Below are 19,048 nucleotides of genomic sequence, written 5' to 3'. Positions count from 1 at the left end.
GCCTTTGCCCTGTCTATTACACAAAGGGAGTGGGACCGGATTAACAATCTAAAAATGTGAATATTTCTCATCAAACTATTCATGTGGTGGATGCCTCATGCATACAGGCTGGTGCTTTTATTTGTGAAATATCGAGAATTTGACGGGTTTAGCCCATTAACCCATTAAAACTGGGATTTTAAAATAGCAGATATACAAGATATACAAGCTCGCAGCGCAGCGCATCACTGAGCTTGTACATCTGCTTTTTTAACATTTTTGAAAAATCTTGCAAGTGTGATATAGATATATAAGTGATTGTCTTTGGTTAAAATAGGGTTGTTAAATGGCTCTACATTCTGATGGTACTCATTGCTCCCTCTCCCTGTCTCTCTAGCTCCTTATTAAACAGAAAATGCATTTTCAGGTCAGGATACCAATTGTATCCAATCAGGATAGAGAACCCATATAGGGCGCAGAGTAAACAAATGCAGTTGGTGGTGATGAGGCAAATAAATGAGCAGACAACATTGGAACTGGAACACTATACAAATGATGAAGGAATTGCAATATTTGAATCCTACCTGATCTACGTACCTAAACGTCGGTCAGTGACAAGCGTCCTTCCAGTGGTTTACTCAACATAGGAATGAAGGGTCATTTGAGGGAGTTCGACTGACATGGAGGTCCATTTGACCACAGCTGGCCTCGTCAGGAATCACATGGGGTGACTTTCACTTCCGTGGGGTGAGAGAAGTGAAAGAGAGGGCACGCTAAATTGCAGAATTACTTCTTGGAAATGAGATGCAAGGCCATGGGAACTGTATAGGCTTTCGCTCCTGTTCCTTATTCACACTCCCGGGAGGCCAAGGAAAGAACCTCCATCCCAAAGTGTTCACATGAGCCTGCCACCTTGAGGCGGATTTTTGCACAACACACTTTTTGTTACTGATGGATATTTTATAGACATGGACACGTATATATCAATCAGTTGTTATTTTATAGACAGCTAGGTGCATCGACTGCACACAAGAGGAGCTCTGTAAGTTGAGACATGCAATACTGTGGTAACCTAGAGTAAACTGCTTAGAGTTATTTACAATCAGTCCGTAAAAACAAAGCCTTTTGTTGAATGCTGCTAAACACCCCAGGGGGTGACGGGGGTCAGTTCCTACTCGGGGGACAGCGCCTATCTCGAACGGCTAAACAACAGCTGTGTGTGTGTGTGTGCAGGGAGCTTCCTGCTCCCTGCTCTTCCTCTTACACCTGATATGATACTACTGTGTATTTGGGCTTTAATCATTTTAGACTGGTTAACAATATAGTTTGAACTATTTCATTACATGTGTTCTGCATGCTTCATATATAGTATAGGTATTGAATTAGTCCTATTTGGTATAAAACATATAGTTCAGTACATGAGCTGCATGCCATGGGTCCCTCCTCCTTCACCGGAAGATCCTGTGAGTTTCCAGGGAGGCGGGATCTGGAAGTTAGTAAAAAGGTGACGCTGTGAAACTTCTAGGAGTTCACACTGATTAGCTACGATGTGACGACTGTATTTCCACGGGGCATTCTGCCCGTGGAAAGCCTTGTAACTGAGTGAATTCTGTTCAATAAAACTGATCAGATGTGACGACTACAACCTGCTTGCTTCCTTTCTTCCACTCGACCATCACTGCTACAAAGACACATTTATGTCACATGGTGCATAAATATACATCATTACTACCACCATTTTTGTACAAACCTCACCCACATTAGTACAGTGGTGGCCTTCAATCGTTTCAATTGAAACGGGCCTTTTTTATTTTGTTGTAAAAAATAAATAGTTGTAGTAGTAGTAGTAGTATGGTAATATTGCATTGCATCGCAGCCTTCCAATCAGCCTTGTCAATTATTCATCCTCATCCTGTACGTCCACTTACCTAGTTGGCAGCAGCTAATAATCACTGCAGGTACTCCACCTGTCATGTCACATTGACCTGTCATGTCACGTTGACCTGTGTCGTTTGGTTGTAATTGTTCCCACTTCCCAGTGTGTGCACTCACTCACTGCACTAGCAGCGCTGAGAGTTGCGATTGCATCATTGTATAGCCTATGCTGCCTTCCAGTTATACCTTACAGTAAAACATTGTTTAATCAAGCTGCTTTTGTGTATTTTTTGAGTGGTGTAAACCACTCCTACAACTGGCTTTGTTAGTCTGTCTGTCTGTCTGTGCTCAAAAAATGAGCACGGTTGCTACGGTCACCCAGTTCACACTGGTGTGATTTCGTTACGTCAGACATTACGTCAGACCACAGCTGATCAGTCTATATAAGACCTTACACCACTCAGTTCACACGGGTGTGATTTTTTTTATTTTTGAGTGGTGTAAACCACTCCTACGACTGGCTTTGTTAGTTTACGTGTCTGTCTGTCTGTCTGTCTGTGCGTCAAAAAATTAGCATGATGCATTGTGATTGGCCGGAATGAGACATTACGTCAGTGACCACAGCTGATCAGGCTATATAAGACCTTTCACCACTCTTTTTAATAATTATTAATTATTAAAATTATGACGTCATGAACGGGGCCTCCCGACCCTTAAGGCCGCCCCTGCATTAGTATACACCTTACCTATGTGGTAAGGTGTATTTGTCAGATTTTTCAGACTGCATTCTAATTCAGGGGTTCTCAACGTTTTTGGCCGGGGACCCCCGGAAATGCTTTGGCAATGTCTCGGGACCCCCGCCCCTCCCCCTCCCGACCCCCAATATAAATTGACTGCTACAATAACCTTAAACCATTTTGGGCGGGAACCCCTTTTGATGTTTTAAGCATTGTTATAATTTAGCTATTGAAAAATAGCAGATCTACAAGCTCATAGCGCGCCACTCGGTGGTGCGCTATGAACTTGTAGGTCTGCTATTTTTGAAAAATCGTGAAAATAAAATGTAATTTTTTTTTTTTTTGGAAAATATTTTGGGGACCCCCTAAAATAATTTGGCGACCCCCCCGAGGGGTCGCGACCCACGGGTTGAGAACCCCTGTTCTAATTGACTAGTTAGCGTACCCTGGGTATAGGCAATGAACCCGGCCTATAGCGGAGACCAGAGCTCTGAGGGAGACACTTTTCTAGTTTTATTTTATTTCATAGGTATTATTTTGGAAAGGTTTGATATTTATAGAAGCTCAAAGGGGTATAGGATTAAAGAAGCCATGACTTCAGATATGATGGTAGGAAAACTAAAGAATGCGATTTTACAGTTAGTTTTGCATTGTTGTTATTGTAGTTTTTATTTAGTTTCATTATTTTAACCCAGGCCTGACCTCAACATTTAAAAAAAAATCTTCTAAATCCTCCAGTTTTCTGAAATAAATATTTTCACGATTTTTTAGTTTTCTGTAAACAGACTAGTGCACACACAGTCCACTCAGCCTCACACATATCAGTGGTGATAACAGGTTTGTTGCATCTGTGATCTCACTGCCATGTCTTATATGGTATAGTATTGTATGCGCTTCATACATCGCAGCTGTTGCATTCCATTCCACATTATGTTTCTACACATTTGAATCAGACACGTTTTGATCGTATGTGTTGTTCTGTCTCCTAACAGGATATGAACGAGTTGTTCTCTCTCCTTCCAGGATATGAACGAGTTGTTCTCTCTGTCCTAACAGGATATGAACGAGTTGTTCTCTCTCCTAACAGGATATGAACGAGTTGTTCTCTCTGTCCTAACAGGATATGAACGAGTTGTTCTCTCTGTCCTAACAGGATATGAACGAGTCATTCTCTCTCTCCTTCCAGGATATGAACGAGTCCTTCTCTATCTCCTTCCAGGATATGAACGAGTCATTCTCTCTCTCCTAACAGGATATGAACGAGTCATTCTCTCTCTCCTTCCAGGATATGAACGAGTCCTTCTCTCTCTCCTTCAGGATATGAACAAGTCCTTCTCTCTCTCCTTCCAGGATATGAACGAGTCATTCTCTCTCTCCTTCCAGGATATGAACGAGTCCTTCTCTATCTCCTTCCAGGATATGAACGAGTCATTCTCTCTCTCCTTCCAGGATATGAACAAGTCCTTCTCTCTCTCCTTCCAGGATATGAACGAGTCATTCTCTCTCTCCTTCCTGGATATGAACAAGTCCTTCTCGCTCTCCTTCCAGGATATGAACAAGTCATTATCTCTCTCCTTCCAGGATATGAACGAGTCATTCTCTCTCTCCTTCCAGGATATGAACGAGCCAGCCAGTTTTGTCCAGGGTTCGGTGGATGGCTGTCCTGACACCGACCTGGAGAACCCTCCCTACACGCCAGGTGTGTGTGTGTGTGTGTGTTTTTCTGTTATTAAATATTTAGTATAGCTACTATATTTTATAGTGCGTGCGTGTGTGGTTTCACAAACAGGAGTGGTCGGAGGGCGGTTAAACTCTGGCACACTCTGCATGTCTGCCCAGCAACAGTTGTCCACTCACTACAACCTCCACAACCTCTATGGGCTGACGGAGGCTAGCGCCACCCACAGGTCAGACACACTCACTACAACCTCCACAACCTCTATGGGCTGTCGGAGGCTAGCACCACCCACATGTCAGACACCCACTACAACCTCCACAACCTCTATGGGCTGACGGAGGCTAGCGCCACCCACAGGTCAGACACACCCACTACAACCTCTATGGGCTGACGGAGGCTAGCGCCACCCACAGGTCAGACACACCCACTACAACCTATATGGGCTGACGGAGGCTAGCGCCACCCACAGGTCAGACACACCCACTACAACCTCTATGGGCTGACGGAGGCTAGCTCCACCCACAGGTCAGACACACCCACTACAACCTCTATGGGCTGACGGAGGCTAGCGCCACCCACAGGTCAGACATGACCTCACTGATTGAACATCGGAACATACACATTTATTTTCTGTTTTGGTTTTTAGGTTTCATATAAAATGGCACTGGGCAGATATAACAAATATTATTATTAACAATATATATTATTGACACACATTTTCTATATTTATTCTTTGTTTTCTTTTAGTTTTTTTTGCAGAAATGGCTTGTAGATCTGCTATTTTTGGAACAAGTTTTCTACATGGAAACCATTGGAAACCAATGGGGCGTTTCTCGGCCCCACCTCTCTCCCTTTGTTTATATTGTGTTTTAGGATCCAAGATGGCCGCAGCACCAGGAGGGGGTGGGGCAGAGGTGAGCGGGCGGGGTCGACATATGACCTTACTGGGGTGCATTCAAGACACTTGCCTTGTGTCTGACACCTGACTTGTGTCTGAACACAGCTTTGATGGATGTGTGTCGTCCCCCCCCCCCCCCCCCCCCAAACCATATGGGCTTCCATTGGAAATGCATGGGAGCGGCCATTAACCGCTTCCGTCCGTAGGACGTCGCCACACGTCCTAGGGGTCCCAATCGACGCGTACATACGACGTCCTGAGACGTCCTCAATGATACGGGGCGAGATAAGAACATTCTGAATTTTTTCCTTTTTTTTATTTGTCAGTTCGCCTTTCGGCTACCGTATGCTACACTCTAGGCAATTGTTAGCTTACCATTGACTTCGCTGTTAGCGCGGCGGAAATAATGACTCGTCTCTCCTAATCCAGGGCGCTCTCCGTGGTTTTGAACGGATCGATATACTAGCGCTTCATTTCTGCTCCTCATCCATCTCTCCCGCAAAATATGAATGCTTTTTGGATCATATATCGTATAAATTAAAACGATCGCAATGTAAGCTAGCAATGTAAAGTACACTTTTTTTAGTGGATTGTTTCCGGGTCGTGGGTTTCCGAGTAAAAGACCCCCAGAGCTCCTATTTTGAATGACTTCCGGCACTGATTGTGTTAAACACAGACACAAGACAAACCCAAGACAGGTGTCTTGAATCTGTGAACGCAGCCCAATTAGGCCACCCCCTCCTGGTGCTGCGGCCATCTTGGATCCTAAACACAATATAAACAAAGGGAGAGAGGTGGGGCCGAGAAAGGCCCTTATTATGTCAAATAATTGTGTCCATAACGTAACTAACCGAGCTACCCCTTTGAAGTCACATTTGTTTATTATGTCACAACATATTGTATTATAGACTATTGTTTTGTTTTGCTTTGTAGCTAGGTGTATAATGTTAGAGACCACAGAAGTGAACCTTTCAGGCCTGTTTTCTCAACTCGCTGTTTCTCTGCAAGACTCTATAAGCCATATCTCCAAAACTGGTGGGTCAAACTGAACAACCAATATGTCAATTTGAAGCTATGATTCCCTGCTTTCATATGACATGAAAACGATAATTCAAAAAAAATCCAATGGCAGTCCCTCAGTCAAATATAGTATTATGTACATGACTGTGTGTATGCATCCATCCATTCCTCAGTGCTCTGGTGAAGGTTCGTGGAAAGCGTCCCTTCGTGCTGTCCCGCTCGTCCTTCCCGGGCATCGGGCGCTTCTCTGGCGTGTGGACGGGAGACGTCCGCAGCGACTGGGAGCAGCTGCGCCACTCCATCCCTGGTGAGGAGGAACAAACGCGGCGTCGTTATTGAATGAATAGAAATTCAGGGCCTTCTAATCTGTCTTTTAATGCAGTACCCCAGCAGTCCTTGAGGGCGTTCCAGTGGACCCCCAGCTAAATTATTGATAATTAGGAACTAGGGGAAAGTTAATCGGAAAACTATCGGTTCTAATTAATTTCAATTTCTTCCGAATTTATGATAATGTTTATTTCTACTTGGAAAACCTTGCATTTATGAAAGCATCCAGCGGGGCATCACAATACAATTAGGCATAATGTGAGTTTATACAGTTGCCAGTTGGACAATATCGGAATGTCGGATATCAGCAAAAAAGTCAATATCGGACATCCCAATTTGGAACCCAAATGGACACTAAGGACTATGGTCCCGGATGCGCACTCGGGACCACTTGTTGTATTGAGTTGTACTTGAAATGTACTGTAATTCTGCAAACTGTTAATAAATCAATCAATCAAAAAAACTTGGCAGATGTTGTGGTAGTGTGAACGCTGCGTTACCGTTCCCGGGACCACATCGGGACCGGTTGAGGTGAAACTCGGATACGGATCGCTGCAAATGTGAAAGCATTGAATACAGTTGAATGAAGTGTGTACTCTGTTGCGGAAGAATCAAGGCCAAATGTGAATCATGGCCAGTGGGAACCAGATCTACAAGCTCATATGAGCTTGTAGATCTACTATTTTCGAAAAATCTTGAAAATGTGCCACAAGTCCTTGAATATATGCTTTCACAGTGAACATTTTTAAATGTTTTTTTTTTTTTATATTGTTTATGGAGGGACAGACAGTAGGCTGACAGGAAATGGGGAGAGAGATGGGGGGGAAGACATGCAGTGAAGGCCGTCGGGATCGGGAGTCGAACCCGCGGCACACTGCCAGACTGGATTACCAGCCTGGACCACTGAGCCATGGCCCAGGCCACAGTGAACATTTTTAACTCAAATCTTTGCTTCTGGTGGGGTCCCTGGAACAACATATTTTCAAATGGGGGTTGGCAGCCAATTAAATATAATTGTTGGGGTCCTTGTGACATGATATAGAAACATGAGGTATTTCAGAAAACTGTCAGGATTTAGAAGTCATTTTTTTTTATTTCGACGTCAGGTCTAAATGGGTTTAAGCTCTAGTTTGGTGTTTGTTTATTTCATGTGATCGTATTCTCCACTATCCACCCCCCATGCAGCCGTCCTGCGCTTCGGCCTGTTCGGGGTGCCTCTGGTGGGGGCGGACGTGTGCGGTTTCGGGGGAGACACCACGGAGGAGCTGTGTGTGCGCTGGATGCAGCTGGGAGCCTTCTATCCCTTCATGAGGAACCACAACGACAGGCCCAACGCTGTGAGACACCTAGTCTGTCTTGTCTGTCTGGTCGGTCGGTCTGTCTGCGCGACTGCGCGTGCGTTTTCCTGGTCCTCACTAGATAAATGATTGGTTTATGGTGAAGGAGAAGTAGTCCGCACACTGTTTCGTAGCTCCCACATGATATTTATTTATTTAAGGAAGACATCCTTAAATAAATATCCTGTGGTACAGTATAGCTACGAAACAGTGTGCGGACTACTTCTCCTTCTCCTGTACGTATCCTTTAGTTCAGGACCTGAAAGTTTTTTAGAGATGTGCGTACTTTCCTTTGGATTCCTGTTACGAAACCCCTAGACAAAATAGCCATGATATGTCTAGAGGCTAGGGTTTCACAACAATTGTATAAGAAAAAGGGATATCAAGCATTGGAGGTGCAAATAAACGGAGTCAACACAGGGTTACTGTCACCAAAGGTGATGTGCTTTTTTACTCTGAGGTATATTTACAGGTGGTCAAAAGTGTATGCATGAAGCATACAATAAAGCAAAACAATTAAGCCACTACCAGGGGACACGAGTGTTGCCAAAATAACAAAAGAAGCAGCTAGGGAAACAAAAGACAGACTAACTAACTATTAGTAAAACAAAAGCCTGCCTACTCTAACCAAAACGTAGTTCAAAATACATGTGGTGGCAAACACCCCTTACCTAGTGTGCTTAACAAGGTTCTACCTACGTGGTGCCTATGTATAGAGGCCTCTGTCTTACCTGTCCCAAAGCAGGGCATATAGCATAGAATTTACATTAGTAGTAGAACATTAAACTAAACAGATAAGGTTTGCTCAGGGACACAAGAGGAGACAAAAATGATGCAGCAGTGACAGGGCTACAAACAAACAACTGAGGTGTACTGGTTGAGAGAGTGAGCCCAGGTGGGACTCAGCCTTTTATAGGCAGCAGGTGGTGGTGGTGATTGGATGAGGGAGGAGTCAGGTAACAGGCTGATTGAAAGATGAGGTGACTGGGGACTTCAAACCTGCAGAGAATGAGAGAGTGGAGGGAAGGAGAGACAGGGGAGGAAAACAGAGCAACCCTACACAAACTACACTACGTGGCACGTCTAATATGGTTTATGGTCAAAACATAGTTAGATTTACAATTGTGAAAATATTCACGTTTGGTGTTATAGGGTTAATGATTTGATATAACCGTCTTTTGGCTATCTTCAATGCCGTCCTAAAGTGTGTGTGTGTGTGTGTGTGTGTGTGTGTGTGTGTGTGTGTGTGTGTGTGTGTGTGTGTGTGTGTGTGTGTGTGTGTGTGTGTGTGTGTGTGTGCGTGTGCGCGCGTGCGTGCGTCCCTCCCAGCCTCAGGAACCGTATGTATTTGGGCAGAAGGCTCAGGAGGCCATGCAGAGTGCGCTGAACCTCCGCTACTCCCTCCTTCCTCTCCTCTACACTCTGTTCCACCACGCTCACACTGCAGCTGAGACCGTGGCCCGGCCTCTCTTCATGGAGTGGGTCTGCTCTGCTATGTCAAATGAAACTCTTTGGGCTGTATTTTGCGTGTCTTAAGTACCAGGTCTTGAGTTAAATTACTGTTAAACACCTTTAGGCTATTTAATTTTCAGGTCTACACAATTAGAGCATGTGAAATAATTCTTATTTTGATCAATGTTTGCCCGTTGTTTATCCTATGGTACTACATACACACGGAATGGAATCGTGCAAAAATCTTATCCAACAATTACAAAATATTCTTTAGCTTTGGGTGTGCTTGGCAAAAATCTCATCAAATGGTGGTTCCGTGGCTCAAATGCTGAATAAATAATGGACCTTGATATAAAAAAGGTTGAAAACCACTGCTTAGCATAGTACTTATTGCTATTATAATATTGTAGGAAAACATATACATTGTTTCCCGACCTAAACAACAGAGCATCAGTGGCGTGCACAGACATTTAGAGGGGCAGGTGCTCAAGTTAAAAAAGGGCACCTTGTGCAGCGCGTGGAACCGGCCGGTTGCCTTAATCCATTTTGGGCGGGAACCCCTTTTGGTGTTAGCATTATGTTATGCTTTAGCTATTGAAAAATAGCAGATCTACAAGCTCATAGCGCGCCACCGAGTGGCGCGCTATGAGCTTGTAGGTCTGCTATTTTTGAAAAATCTAAAAAAAAAAAGAAAAAAATGTTTTTTTTTTTCCGTTTTTTTTTCCAAAAGGGCACATTGCCAAAAGGGCAGGGGGTGCTCTAGCACCCCCTAGTGTCTATCTGTGCACGCCACTGCAGAGCATTACAGTACATGCATGTCTTCCTCCTCAGGTTTCCCACCGACCCCAACTGTCAGACCATAGAGCGCCAGTTCATGTGGGGGAAATCCCTCCTTATCAGCCCCGTCTTAGACCAGGGCAGTGTGGAGCTGGCTGCCTACCTGCCCCCTGGCACTTGGTACAGTCTGCACGATGTAAGTACACCGTACCTACTAACCGCCCCCTGGCACTTGGTACAGTCTGCATGATGTAAGTACACCGTACCTACTACCTGCCCCCTGGCACTTGGTACAGTCTACATGATGTAAGTACACCGTACCTACTAACCGCCCCCTGGCACTTGGTACAGTCTGCACAATGTAAGTACACCGTACCTACTAACCGCCCCCTGGCACTTGGTACAGTCTGCATGATGTAAGTATACACCGTACCTACTAACCGCCCCCTGGCACTTGGTACAGTCTGCACGATGTAAGTACACCGTACCTACTAACCGCCCCCTGGCACTTGGTACAGTCTGCACGATGTAAGTACACCGTACCTACTACCTGCCCCCTGGCACTTGGTACAGTCTACATGATGTAAGTACACCGTACCTACTAACTGCCCCCTGGCACTTGGTACAGTCTGCACGATGTAAGTACACCGTACCTACTAACCGCCCCCTGGCACTTGGTACAGTCTGCATGATGTAAGTATACACCGTACCTACTAACCGCCCCCTGGCACTTGGTACAGTCTGCACGATGTAAGTACACCGTACCTACTAACCGCCCCCTGGCACTTGGTACAGTCTGCATGATGTAAGTATACACCGTACCTACTAACCGCCCCCCTGGCACTTGGTACAGTCTGCACGATGTAAGTACACCGTACCTACTAACCGCCCCCTGGCACTTGGTACAGTCTACATGATGTAAGTACACCGTACCTACTAACCGCCCCCTGGTACTTGGTACAGTCTGCACGATGTAAGTACACCGTACCTATGAACTGCCCCCTGGCACTTGGTACAGTCTACATGATGTAAGTACACCGTACGTACTAACTGCCCCCTGGCACTTGGTACAGTCTGCATGATGTAAGTACACCGTACCTACTACCTGCCCCCTGGCACTTGGTACAGTCTGCATGATGTAAGTACACCGTACCTACTAACTGGCACTTGGTACAGTCTGCACGATGTAAGTACACCGTACCTATTACCTGCCCCCTGGCACTTGGTACAGTCTGCACGATGTAAGTACACCGTACCTACTAACTGCCCCCTGGCACTTGGTACAGTCTGCACGATGTAAGTACACCGTACCTACTAACTGCCCCCTGGCACTTGGTACAGTCTGCACGATGTAAGTACACCGTACCTATTACCTGCCCCCTGGCACTTGGTACAGTCTGCACAATGTAAGTACACCGTACCTACTAACTGCCCCCTGGCACTTGGTACAGTCTGCACGATGTAAGTACACCGTACGTACTAACTGCCCCCTGGCACTTGGTACAGTCTGCATGATGTAAGTACACCGTACGTACTAACTGCCCCCAGGCACTTGGTACAGTCTGCACAATGTAAGTGCACCGTACCTACTACCTGCCCCCTGGCACTTGGTACAGTCTGCACGATGTGGAATTTTGGAAAGCTCTAGGTACCTGACAATTTGATTCAGATTCTGAGGGCTACGATTGGATTATAAATCGATCACGAGGCATCTCAATCCCAATACATGATTTATATCCCCCTCCCTGTGTGACTAATAATCAAAGTGCTTTCTAATGATCTATAATGACAACAGATTAATTTACTTGCATTATCTTTTGTTACACTACAAACAAACAAAAGCATTAAGCAGCGTTCTTAAAAAGATTATGAATTCTGTACCGACATACAAAAACAAAGTATACATTAAAAGAATATATACATACAGCGATTATTGACATTTGTGAAATCGATTCATAATCGTCCGCACACCACAGAACGGTTGATCTACAAATGGATTTTATTTTCGTCCCCTACTGTTTTCTGTGTCCTACAGGGTCAGCCGTTCTACAGCAGGGGGCAGTACCTCCTCCTGTCCGCCCCTCTCGACACCATCAACGTCCATGTGAGAGAGGGACACATCGTCCCACAGCAGGTGGGTTCATTATGTACCATGTGAGGACACATTGTCCCACAGCAGGTGGGTTCATTATGTACCATGTGAGGACACATTGTCCCACAGAAGGTGGGTTCATTATGTACCATGTGAGAGAGGGACACATTGTCCCACAGCAGGTGGGTTCATTATGTACCATGTGAGAGAAGGACACATTGTCCCACAGCAGGTGGGTTCATTATGTACCATGTGAGGACACATTGTCCCACAGCAGGTGGGTTCATTATGTACCATGTGAGGACACATTGTCCCACAGCAGGTGGGTTCATTATGTACCATGTGAGAGAGGGACACATTGTCCCACAGCAGGTGGGTTCATTATGTACCATGTGAGAGAGGGACACATTGTCCCACAGCAGGTGGGTTCATTATGTACCATGTGAGAGAAGGACACATTGTCCCACAGCAGGTGGGTTCATTATGTATCAGAAGTTGAGTTTTCTTTTTTTCTTTTTTTATTATGTTGACATTTAATGTATAGGAGCCAGCCTTGACGACCACAGCCTCGCGCGGGAACCCCTTCTTCCTGACGGTGGCGCTGTCTGCAGGAGGCTGGGCCTGGGGGGACTTGTTCTGGGACGACGGGGACAGTCTGGACACCTTCCAGACGGGACGCTACTGCTACCTCCTCTTCGTCGCAGGACAGGTCAGTGATGAAACAAAACAGTGTCTTCAGAAACGGGTGCTTTTGAGGAGTCGAAGAAGACTCTCTGGTCCTTCTAAAGTTCAGAGGGCCCTCCGTGAAATCCGTGAAACTCAGAGCCATCTAATAGAAGAGTTGTGACATTGAGGGGGCAGAAAACAGCACGGTCACGTGGTTCATGTACTCGTGCGAGCCCATGGACTCCAATGGATTCCGTAAATTTCCGGTTGTCCCTATTTGAAGCCTTCAAATAGGGACAAACCAATAGAAGTCTATGTAGAAGAGCCGCCATTGGACTGAAGCCCCATGAAGTGAACAGAGTTTGCGTAACTCTGTCTATACTCTATGGCTCTGGTGAAATTAAGCCCAACGTAACTCATTCTGGGCAGGAACCCCTCTTGGTGTTTCAAGCGTTATGTTACACTTTAGCTATTGAAAAATAGCAGATCTACAAGCTTGGTGAGTGACCTCTCTCTCTCTCTCTCTCCAGTCCCAGGTGGTGAGTGACCCTCTCAGGCTGAGCGGGGCGCTAGACGGCCTGGTTCTGGGTGGTCTGCGGGTGTTCGGCCTGCCCTCCGCGCCGCGCTACGTTTGGGCCAACGGGGAGAAAGTCCTGGATTTCACGTACCGCTCCGACACCAAGGTGAGTTCTGGCTGACTCGGCGCTACTCAAACGCTTCAGCCATTTTTTCCCCAATACTTCGCCATGTGGCGGTGTTGCACGGCAAAAATTACTTGTTCTACAAGTTTGAGTACATAGAGCACCGAAGTCTGACGTCACTTTCAGTAGAGGGCGCCAGTACACAGGTTCATGTCTTTTTGAGTGGTGCAAACCACTCCAACAACCAGCTTTGTCTGTATGTTTGTGTACCTGTGTACGTGTCCGTGTACCTGTGTACGTGTCCGTGCACAGGTGAGCATGGTTACCATGGTCACTGACATTACGTCAGACCACAGCTGATCAGGCTATATGAGACCTTGCACCACTCAGTTCAAACGGGTGAGATTTTTTTAGTTGCATTGAAATCCCCGATTTTAGGTCGCTTCATATATGAACTGTGTTTGAAAAATAAACTGATCATCCCAGCCTTTCTGTCAGGGGAGTGGCTGTGCGTCGTTAATGATGTCCATTCATATTTGATACAGCCAGTTTCTGGAGAAAATGGAATGAATGTGGCCGCAAAAGCCTTGAAACTACATATGAAAGCAATGTCGCTGCTAATAGGCCTATACGTCACGCCCAGATGTCAACACATTGCGTTCCTGAGATTCTTTAATTTTAAATTAAATTAAAAGAACATAATTAACATGTCAGTTTATGTTGTGCGACGGGCAGCCACCCTGCCTACCCGGAAATGTAGTCTCTGGGTTGTTTGACTCGTTTCTGGCGCTTATTTTGTTACTCTTTGGGTATATTTGTACATTTCCAGTTTTCCACCTTCAGTCGATGCTTCATATCCATATGAGTGAAAAGGCAGAGATGATCGGTTTATTTTTCAAACACAATGCAAAAAGTACACGAACCTGTGGACTGGCGCCCTCTACTGACAGTGACGTCAGGACTTCGGTGCTCTATGGTGTCTGAAATTTGGGGGATGACTTTGGAAAATCGGTAGATGTACGAGCGTAATGTAAAGACGGAACATTATGCCTCCCGGTTTTGTACGTAAGGGGGGGGGGGGGGGGTGGGGGGGGGTTACTTTCAGAGTAAAATACGGAACGGAAGGGGGGGGAGGGGCTTTCAGAGTAAAATATGGAACGGAAGTGGGGGGGGGGCTCTCAGAGTAAAATACGAAACGGAAGGGGGGGGGGCTTTCAGAGTAAAATACGGAACAGAAGGGGGGGGGGCTTTCAGAGTAAAATACGGAACGGAAGGGGGGGGGCTTTCAGAGTAAAGAACGGAAGGGGGGGGGGGGGTGGCTTTCAGAGTAATATCCGAAACGGAAGGGGGGGGGGCTTTCAGAGTAAAATACGGAACGGAAGGGGGGTGGGGCTTTCAGAGTAATATACGGAACGGAAGGGGGGGGGGGCTTTCAGAGTAAAATACGGAACGGAAGGGGTGGGGGGCTTTCAGAGTAAAATACGGAACGGAAGGGGGGGGGGCTTTCAGAGTAAAATACGGAACGGAAGGGGGGGGGGGGCTTTCAGAGTAATATACGGAACGGAAGGGGGGGGGCTTTCAGAGTAAAATACGGAACGGAAGGGGGGGGGGGGGGGGGGGCTTTCAGAGTAAAGAACGGAAGGGGGGGGGGGGGGGGTGGCTTTCAGAGTAAAATACGGAAGGGGGGGGGTGCTTTCAGAGTAATATCTGCCATCCCTATCTGCCCGGTACGGGTAAGCTCCTATTTTGGAAGAAATCCCGGTACTTAATGTGTTATAAGCTGCCACCGACCACTGTATTAAAGCAGTTACTGTAGTCAGCCTAGCTGTCTGATTTAACTTTTATCCCTTTTTATGTCATGGCATAGATTTTATGTCCACACTCTCTCTCTCTCTCTCTCTCTCTCACGGTCTCTCTTTCTGTCACACTCCAGGCGTTGACAGTGACCAGCCTGGCCCTGCCGATGTCACAGATGTTCACAGTCCAGTGGACGCTGTGATGGAACTAGACCATGTTACCCCACGGGGACCTCATGGCCTCCTCCACTCTCAAACCACTCTAGACCATGTTACCCCACGGGGACCTCATGGCCTCCTCCACTCTCAAACCACCACGGGGACCTCATGGCCTCCTCCACTCTCAAACCACCACGGGGACCTCATGGCCTCCTCCACTCTCAAACCACCACGGGGACCTCATGGCCTCCTCCACTCTCAAACCACCACGGGGACCTCATGGCCTCCTCCACTCTCAAACCACCACGGGGACCTCATGGCCTCCTCCACTCTCAAACCACCACGGGGACCTCATGGCCTCCTCCACTCTCAAACCACCACGGGGACCTCATGGCCTCCTCCACTCTCAAACCACTCTAGACCATGTTACCCCACGGGGACCTCATGGCCTCCTCCACTCTCAAACCACTCTAGACCATGTTACCCCACGGGGACCTCATGGCCTCCTCCACTCTCAAACCACTCTAGACCATGTTACCCCACGGGGACCTCATGGCCTCCTCCACTCTCAAACCACTCTAGACCATGTTACCCCACGGGGACCTCATGGCCTCCTCCACTCTCAAACCACTCTAGACCATGTTACCCCACGGGGACCTCATGGCCTCCTCCACTCTCAAACCACTCTAGACCATGTTACCCCACGGGGACCTCATGGCCTCCTCCACTCTCAAACCACTCTAGACCATGTTACCCCACGGGGACCTCATGGCCTCCTCCACTCTCAAACCACCACGGGGACCTCATGGCCTCCTCCACTCTCAAACCACCACGGGGACCTCATGGCCTCCTCCACTCTCAAACCACCACGGGGACCTCATGGCCTCCTCCACTCTCAAACCACCACGGGGACCTCATGGCCTCCTCCACTCTCAAACCACCACGGGGACCTCATGGCCTCCTCCACTCTCAAACCACCACGGGGACCTCATGGCCTCCTCCACTCTCAAACCACCGCAGTCTGCTGCTCTGCTTCAAGTGTAATGCTTAATTGGGTCGTCCACTCACAGTTAACAGCCTTTGTATTGAGTTTGTGCTTGAAATGTACTGTAATTCTGCAAACTGTTAATACTTTTTTCAATCAATCAATCAAAAACTCTGCTTCTGGATGGACTGTGTGTGGGGGTCTCTTTGTCTCCACAAAACCTCCAAATTGGTTCTACTGTTTTTGAGTGGTGCAAACCACACCAACAACTGGCTTTGTTAGTACCCGTGTGTGTTTGTGCCTGTGCGGGTGAGCATGGTTGCTATGGTTAGTATGTGACGTCACTGACATCACCGTAGTACCCGTGTGTGTTTGTCTGTATCTATGTTTGTGTACCTGTATACGTGTCCGTGCACAGGTGAGCATGGTTACCATGGTCACTGACATTACGTCAGACCACAGCTGATCAGGCTATATAAGACCTTGCACCACTCAGTTTTTTTTAAATGAAAGTAGTCCCGGCACAGCATCCTAAACGCATTTTATTTTTTATCCATTTGAATAAATTATTTTAATACATTAGATAAGTCTCCGTTTTGCATTTCTCTGACTGCAATGTTACCGCTGTGTGCCTTGTTGCGCTCCCCACAGTTGATCCTAGGGCTTATCGTCATGCTGGGCTGTGGTGGACATTTGTGACTAAATTTGACTGAGGGACTGCCATTGGATTTTTTTGAATTTTCGTTTTTTCACGTCATATGAAAGCAGGGAATCATAGCTTCAAATTGACATATTGGTTGTTCAGTTTGACCCACCAGTTTTGGAGATATGGCTTATAGAGTAATGTCTTGCAGAAAAATGCAAGTTGAGAAAAAAAAAAACGTTTTTCTCTGGTGAAAAGCGGTAATTTGCGCGATGGCAGTCTCTCAGTCAAATCTGGTCACAATTTTTTTGTATTGCCAATTAAGTTTTCCTCCACGGAAACCATGGTTTCCTGTATGAATGGGTGAATGTAATGCACAAACTATGTAAAAGTGCTAGCCTATAGAGCGTCGCAGTCCCGCCCCCTCGAGAGTCCCGGAAAATAAATCCCTGTTCATTTTCCTCATAGACTTTTCAGAAAGTATTTATGTGTGTATTTATTTGTTTACGCCGCGGACAAAACTCTTGTCGTGACAAATCATGACAATAAACACAATGTTTTGGGCCAAACAAAGTAGAAAGTAGAAAGTAGAAAAAAACGGCAGGTTACAATACTTTTTTTTGTTGTTTTTCTTCTTTGTAATTATTTGTTTGGTCCAAAATATTGTGTTTGTTGTCATGATTTGTCACGACTCGAGTTGGCTTCGTACGACGCTTAAAAGGTCTTTAAATAAAGACTTTTTGAAATGTCTATGGGAAAAATGCATTGGGATTCATTTCCTGGGCCTGGCGTCGTCATGGAAGGGGGCGGGACTGCGACGCTCTATATAAATGCACCATTTACCATTTACTCTATACCTGCCAGTCTCAAGATGCTGCATGGGCTAAGATCCCACAACTGAGTTGTAGACACAGAGATCTTTGTCTTTTAGATAATGGAATCATAAGGTTGCTGTACAACCCCCCCCCCCCCCCCCCCGTAGAATGCCGTTCTAGAGGGCCATGCATGTGCATAAAGTGAGTAGTAAAAGTAAGTTTATTGTTTAATGCAATCAGATTGTCAAGGCCAGAAAGTAGGTTCACACTTAGTAGGCGTTCTCGCCATAACTTCCGGGTACAATGATGATTTTGTATGGAGTGATTTTCAATACTTTAAATGTTCTGATGAATTGAAAATTGTATACAGTAGGCCTCTACATAAGTAGACATGACAGAATAGTGGATTTGATATCCATTTCAGGTCTTCCTGGTGTATATAGCATTAATTCTACTGTGAAGCCAAACATTTTAGCCTGTGTTGATGACTCCGTGTTCTCTAACATTTCAGCCTAACACCACTGACGTCTTTGTTGTCAATGAAAACCATAGAGAGGTTTTCATTCTCGAGGTCGGCTGTACCTTCGACTACAGCCTGGAGGAAGCCTTTCTAACCAAAGTGCTGAAATGTCAACAGCTAGAGCAGACCATCTCACAGCTATTATACAGATGTAAACTTTTAGGTGTTATCTTTGGGACCTTAGGGCATGTGCACAGGTTGGTTGTGAGGGGCCTAGGAATGGCCAGCCTTTCCAAAAGGCAGGCCAAGCAGCTAGCAAGGCCAGTGGCATGCAGACATTTTGAGGGGTAGGTGCTTTGAACCCCTTTTGGTGTTTTAAGCATTGTTATACTTTAGATATTGAAAAATAGCAGATCTACAAGCTCGTAGCGTGCCACCGTGTGGCGCGCTACAAGCTTGTAGGTCTGCTATTTTTGAAAAATCGTGAAAATGTGGCACAAATCTTTGAATATATATTCTTTCAGAGCGAACGTTTTTAACTCAAATATTTGCTTCTGAGGGGTTCCTGGAACAACATATTTTCAGATGGGGGTTGGTGGCCAAATTACATTTGGTCCTCATGGTAAACATGAGGTAAACACCAGTCCCTTGGCCGAGGTGAAGCTGGATCAAGGGAACTGTCCAATGTTCTGGTTCAGCTTCAACGCTCGC

The 19,048-nt window shown here is 46.2% G+C and overlaps 1 protein-coding gene across 4 annotated transcripts in view; it reads left to right on the top strand.

Annotated features, from left to right (window-relative positions):
- Positions 1–15,584, top strand: part of gaa (alpha glucosidase) — a 50,931-nt gene extending 35,347 nt beyond the window's left edge. For 3 of the 4 annotated variants that reach the window (XM_079519507.1, XM_079519506.1, XM_079519505.1), the window contains 10 exons: positions 4,206–4,290; positions 4,381–4,498; positions 6,361–6,494; positions 7,700–7,851; positions 9,181–9,329; positions 10,135–10,276; positions 12,116–12,214; positions 12,717–12,881; positions 13,369–13,521; positions 15,413–15,584. In XM_079519507.1, the coding sequence (XP_079375633.1) occupies positions 4,206–4,290; positions 4,381–4,498; positions 6,361–6,494; positions 7,700–7,851; positions 9,181–9,329; positions 10,135–10,276; positions 12,116–12,214; positions 12,717–12,881; positions 13,369–13,521; positions 15,413–15,478 (1,263 nt within the window). In that variant the 3' untranslated portion in view covers positions 15,479–15,584. Of the gene's footprint in view, positions 1–4,205; positions 4,291–4,380; positions 4,499–6,360; positions 6,495–7,699; positions 7,852–9,180; positions 9,330–10,134; positions 10,277–12,115; positions 12,215–12,716; positions 12,882–13,368; positions 13,522–15,412 lie in introns of those variants that run through there. The other variant, XM_079519508.1, reaches the window with a different exon arrangement.
- Positions 15,585–19,048: the final 3,464 nt, after the last annotated feature.

This window comes from Electrona antarctica, assembly GCF_951216825.1.
Source record: "Electrona antarctica genome assembly, chromosome: 14".
NCBI classification, from domain to species: Eukaryota; Metazoa; Chordata; class Actinopteri; order Myctophiformes; family Myctophidae; genus Electrona; species Electrona antarctica.
The sequence above is the reverse complement of the archived record's forward strand: the minus strand, read 5'-3'. Positions and strand labels throughout refer to the sequence as shown.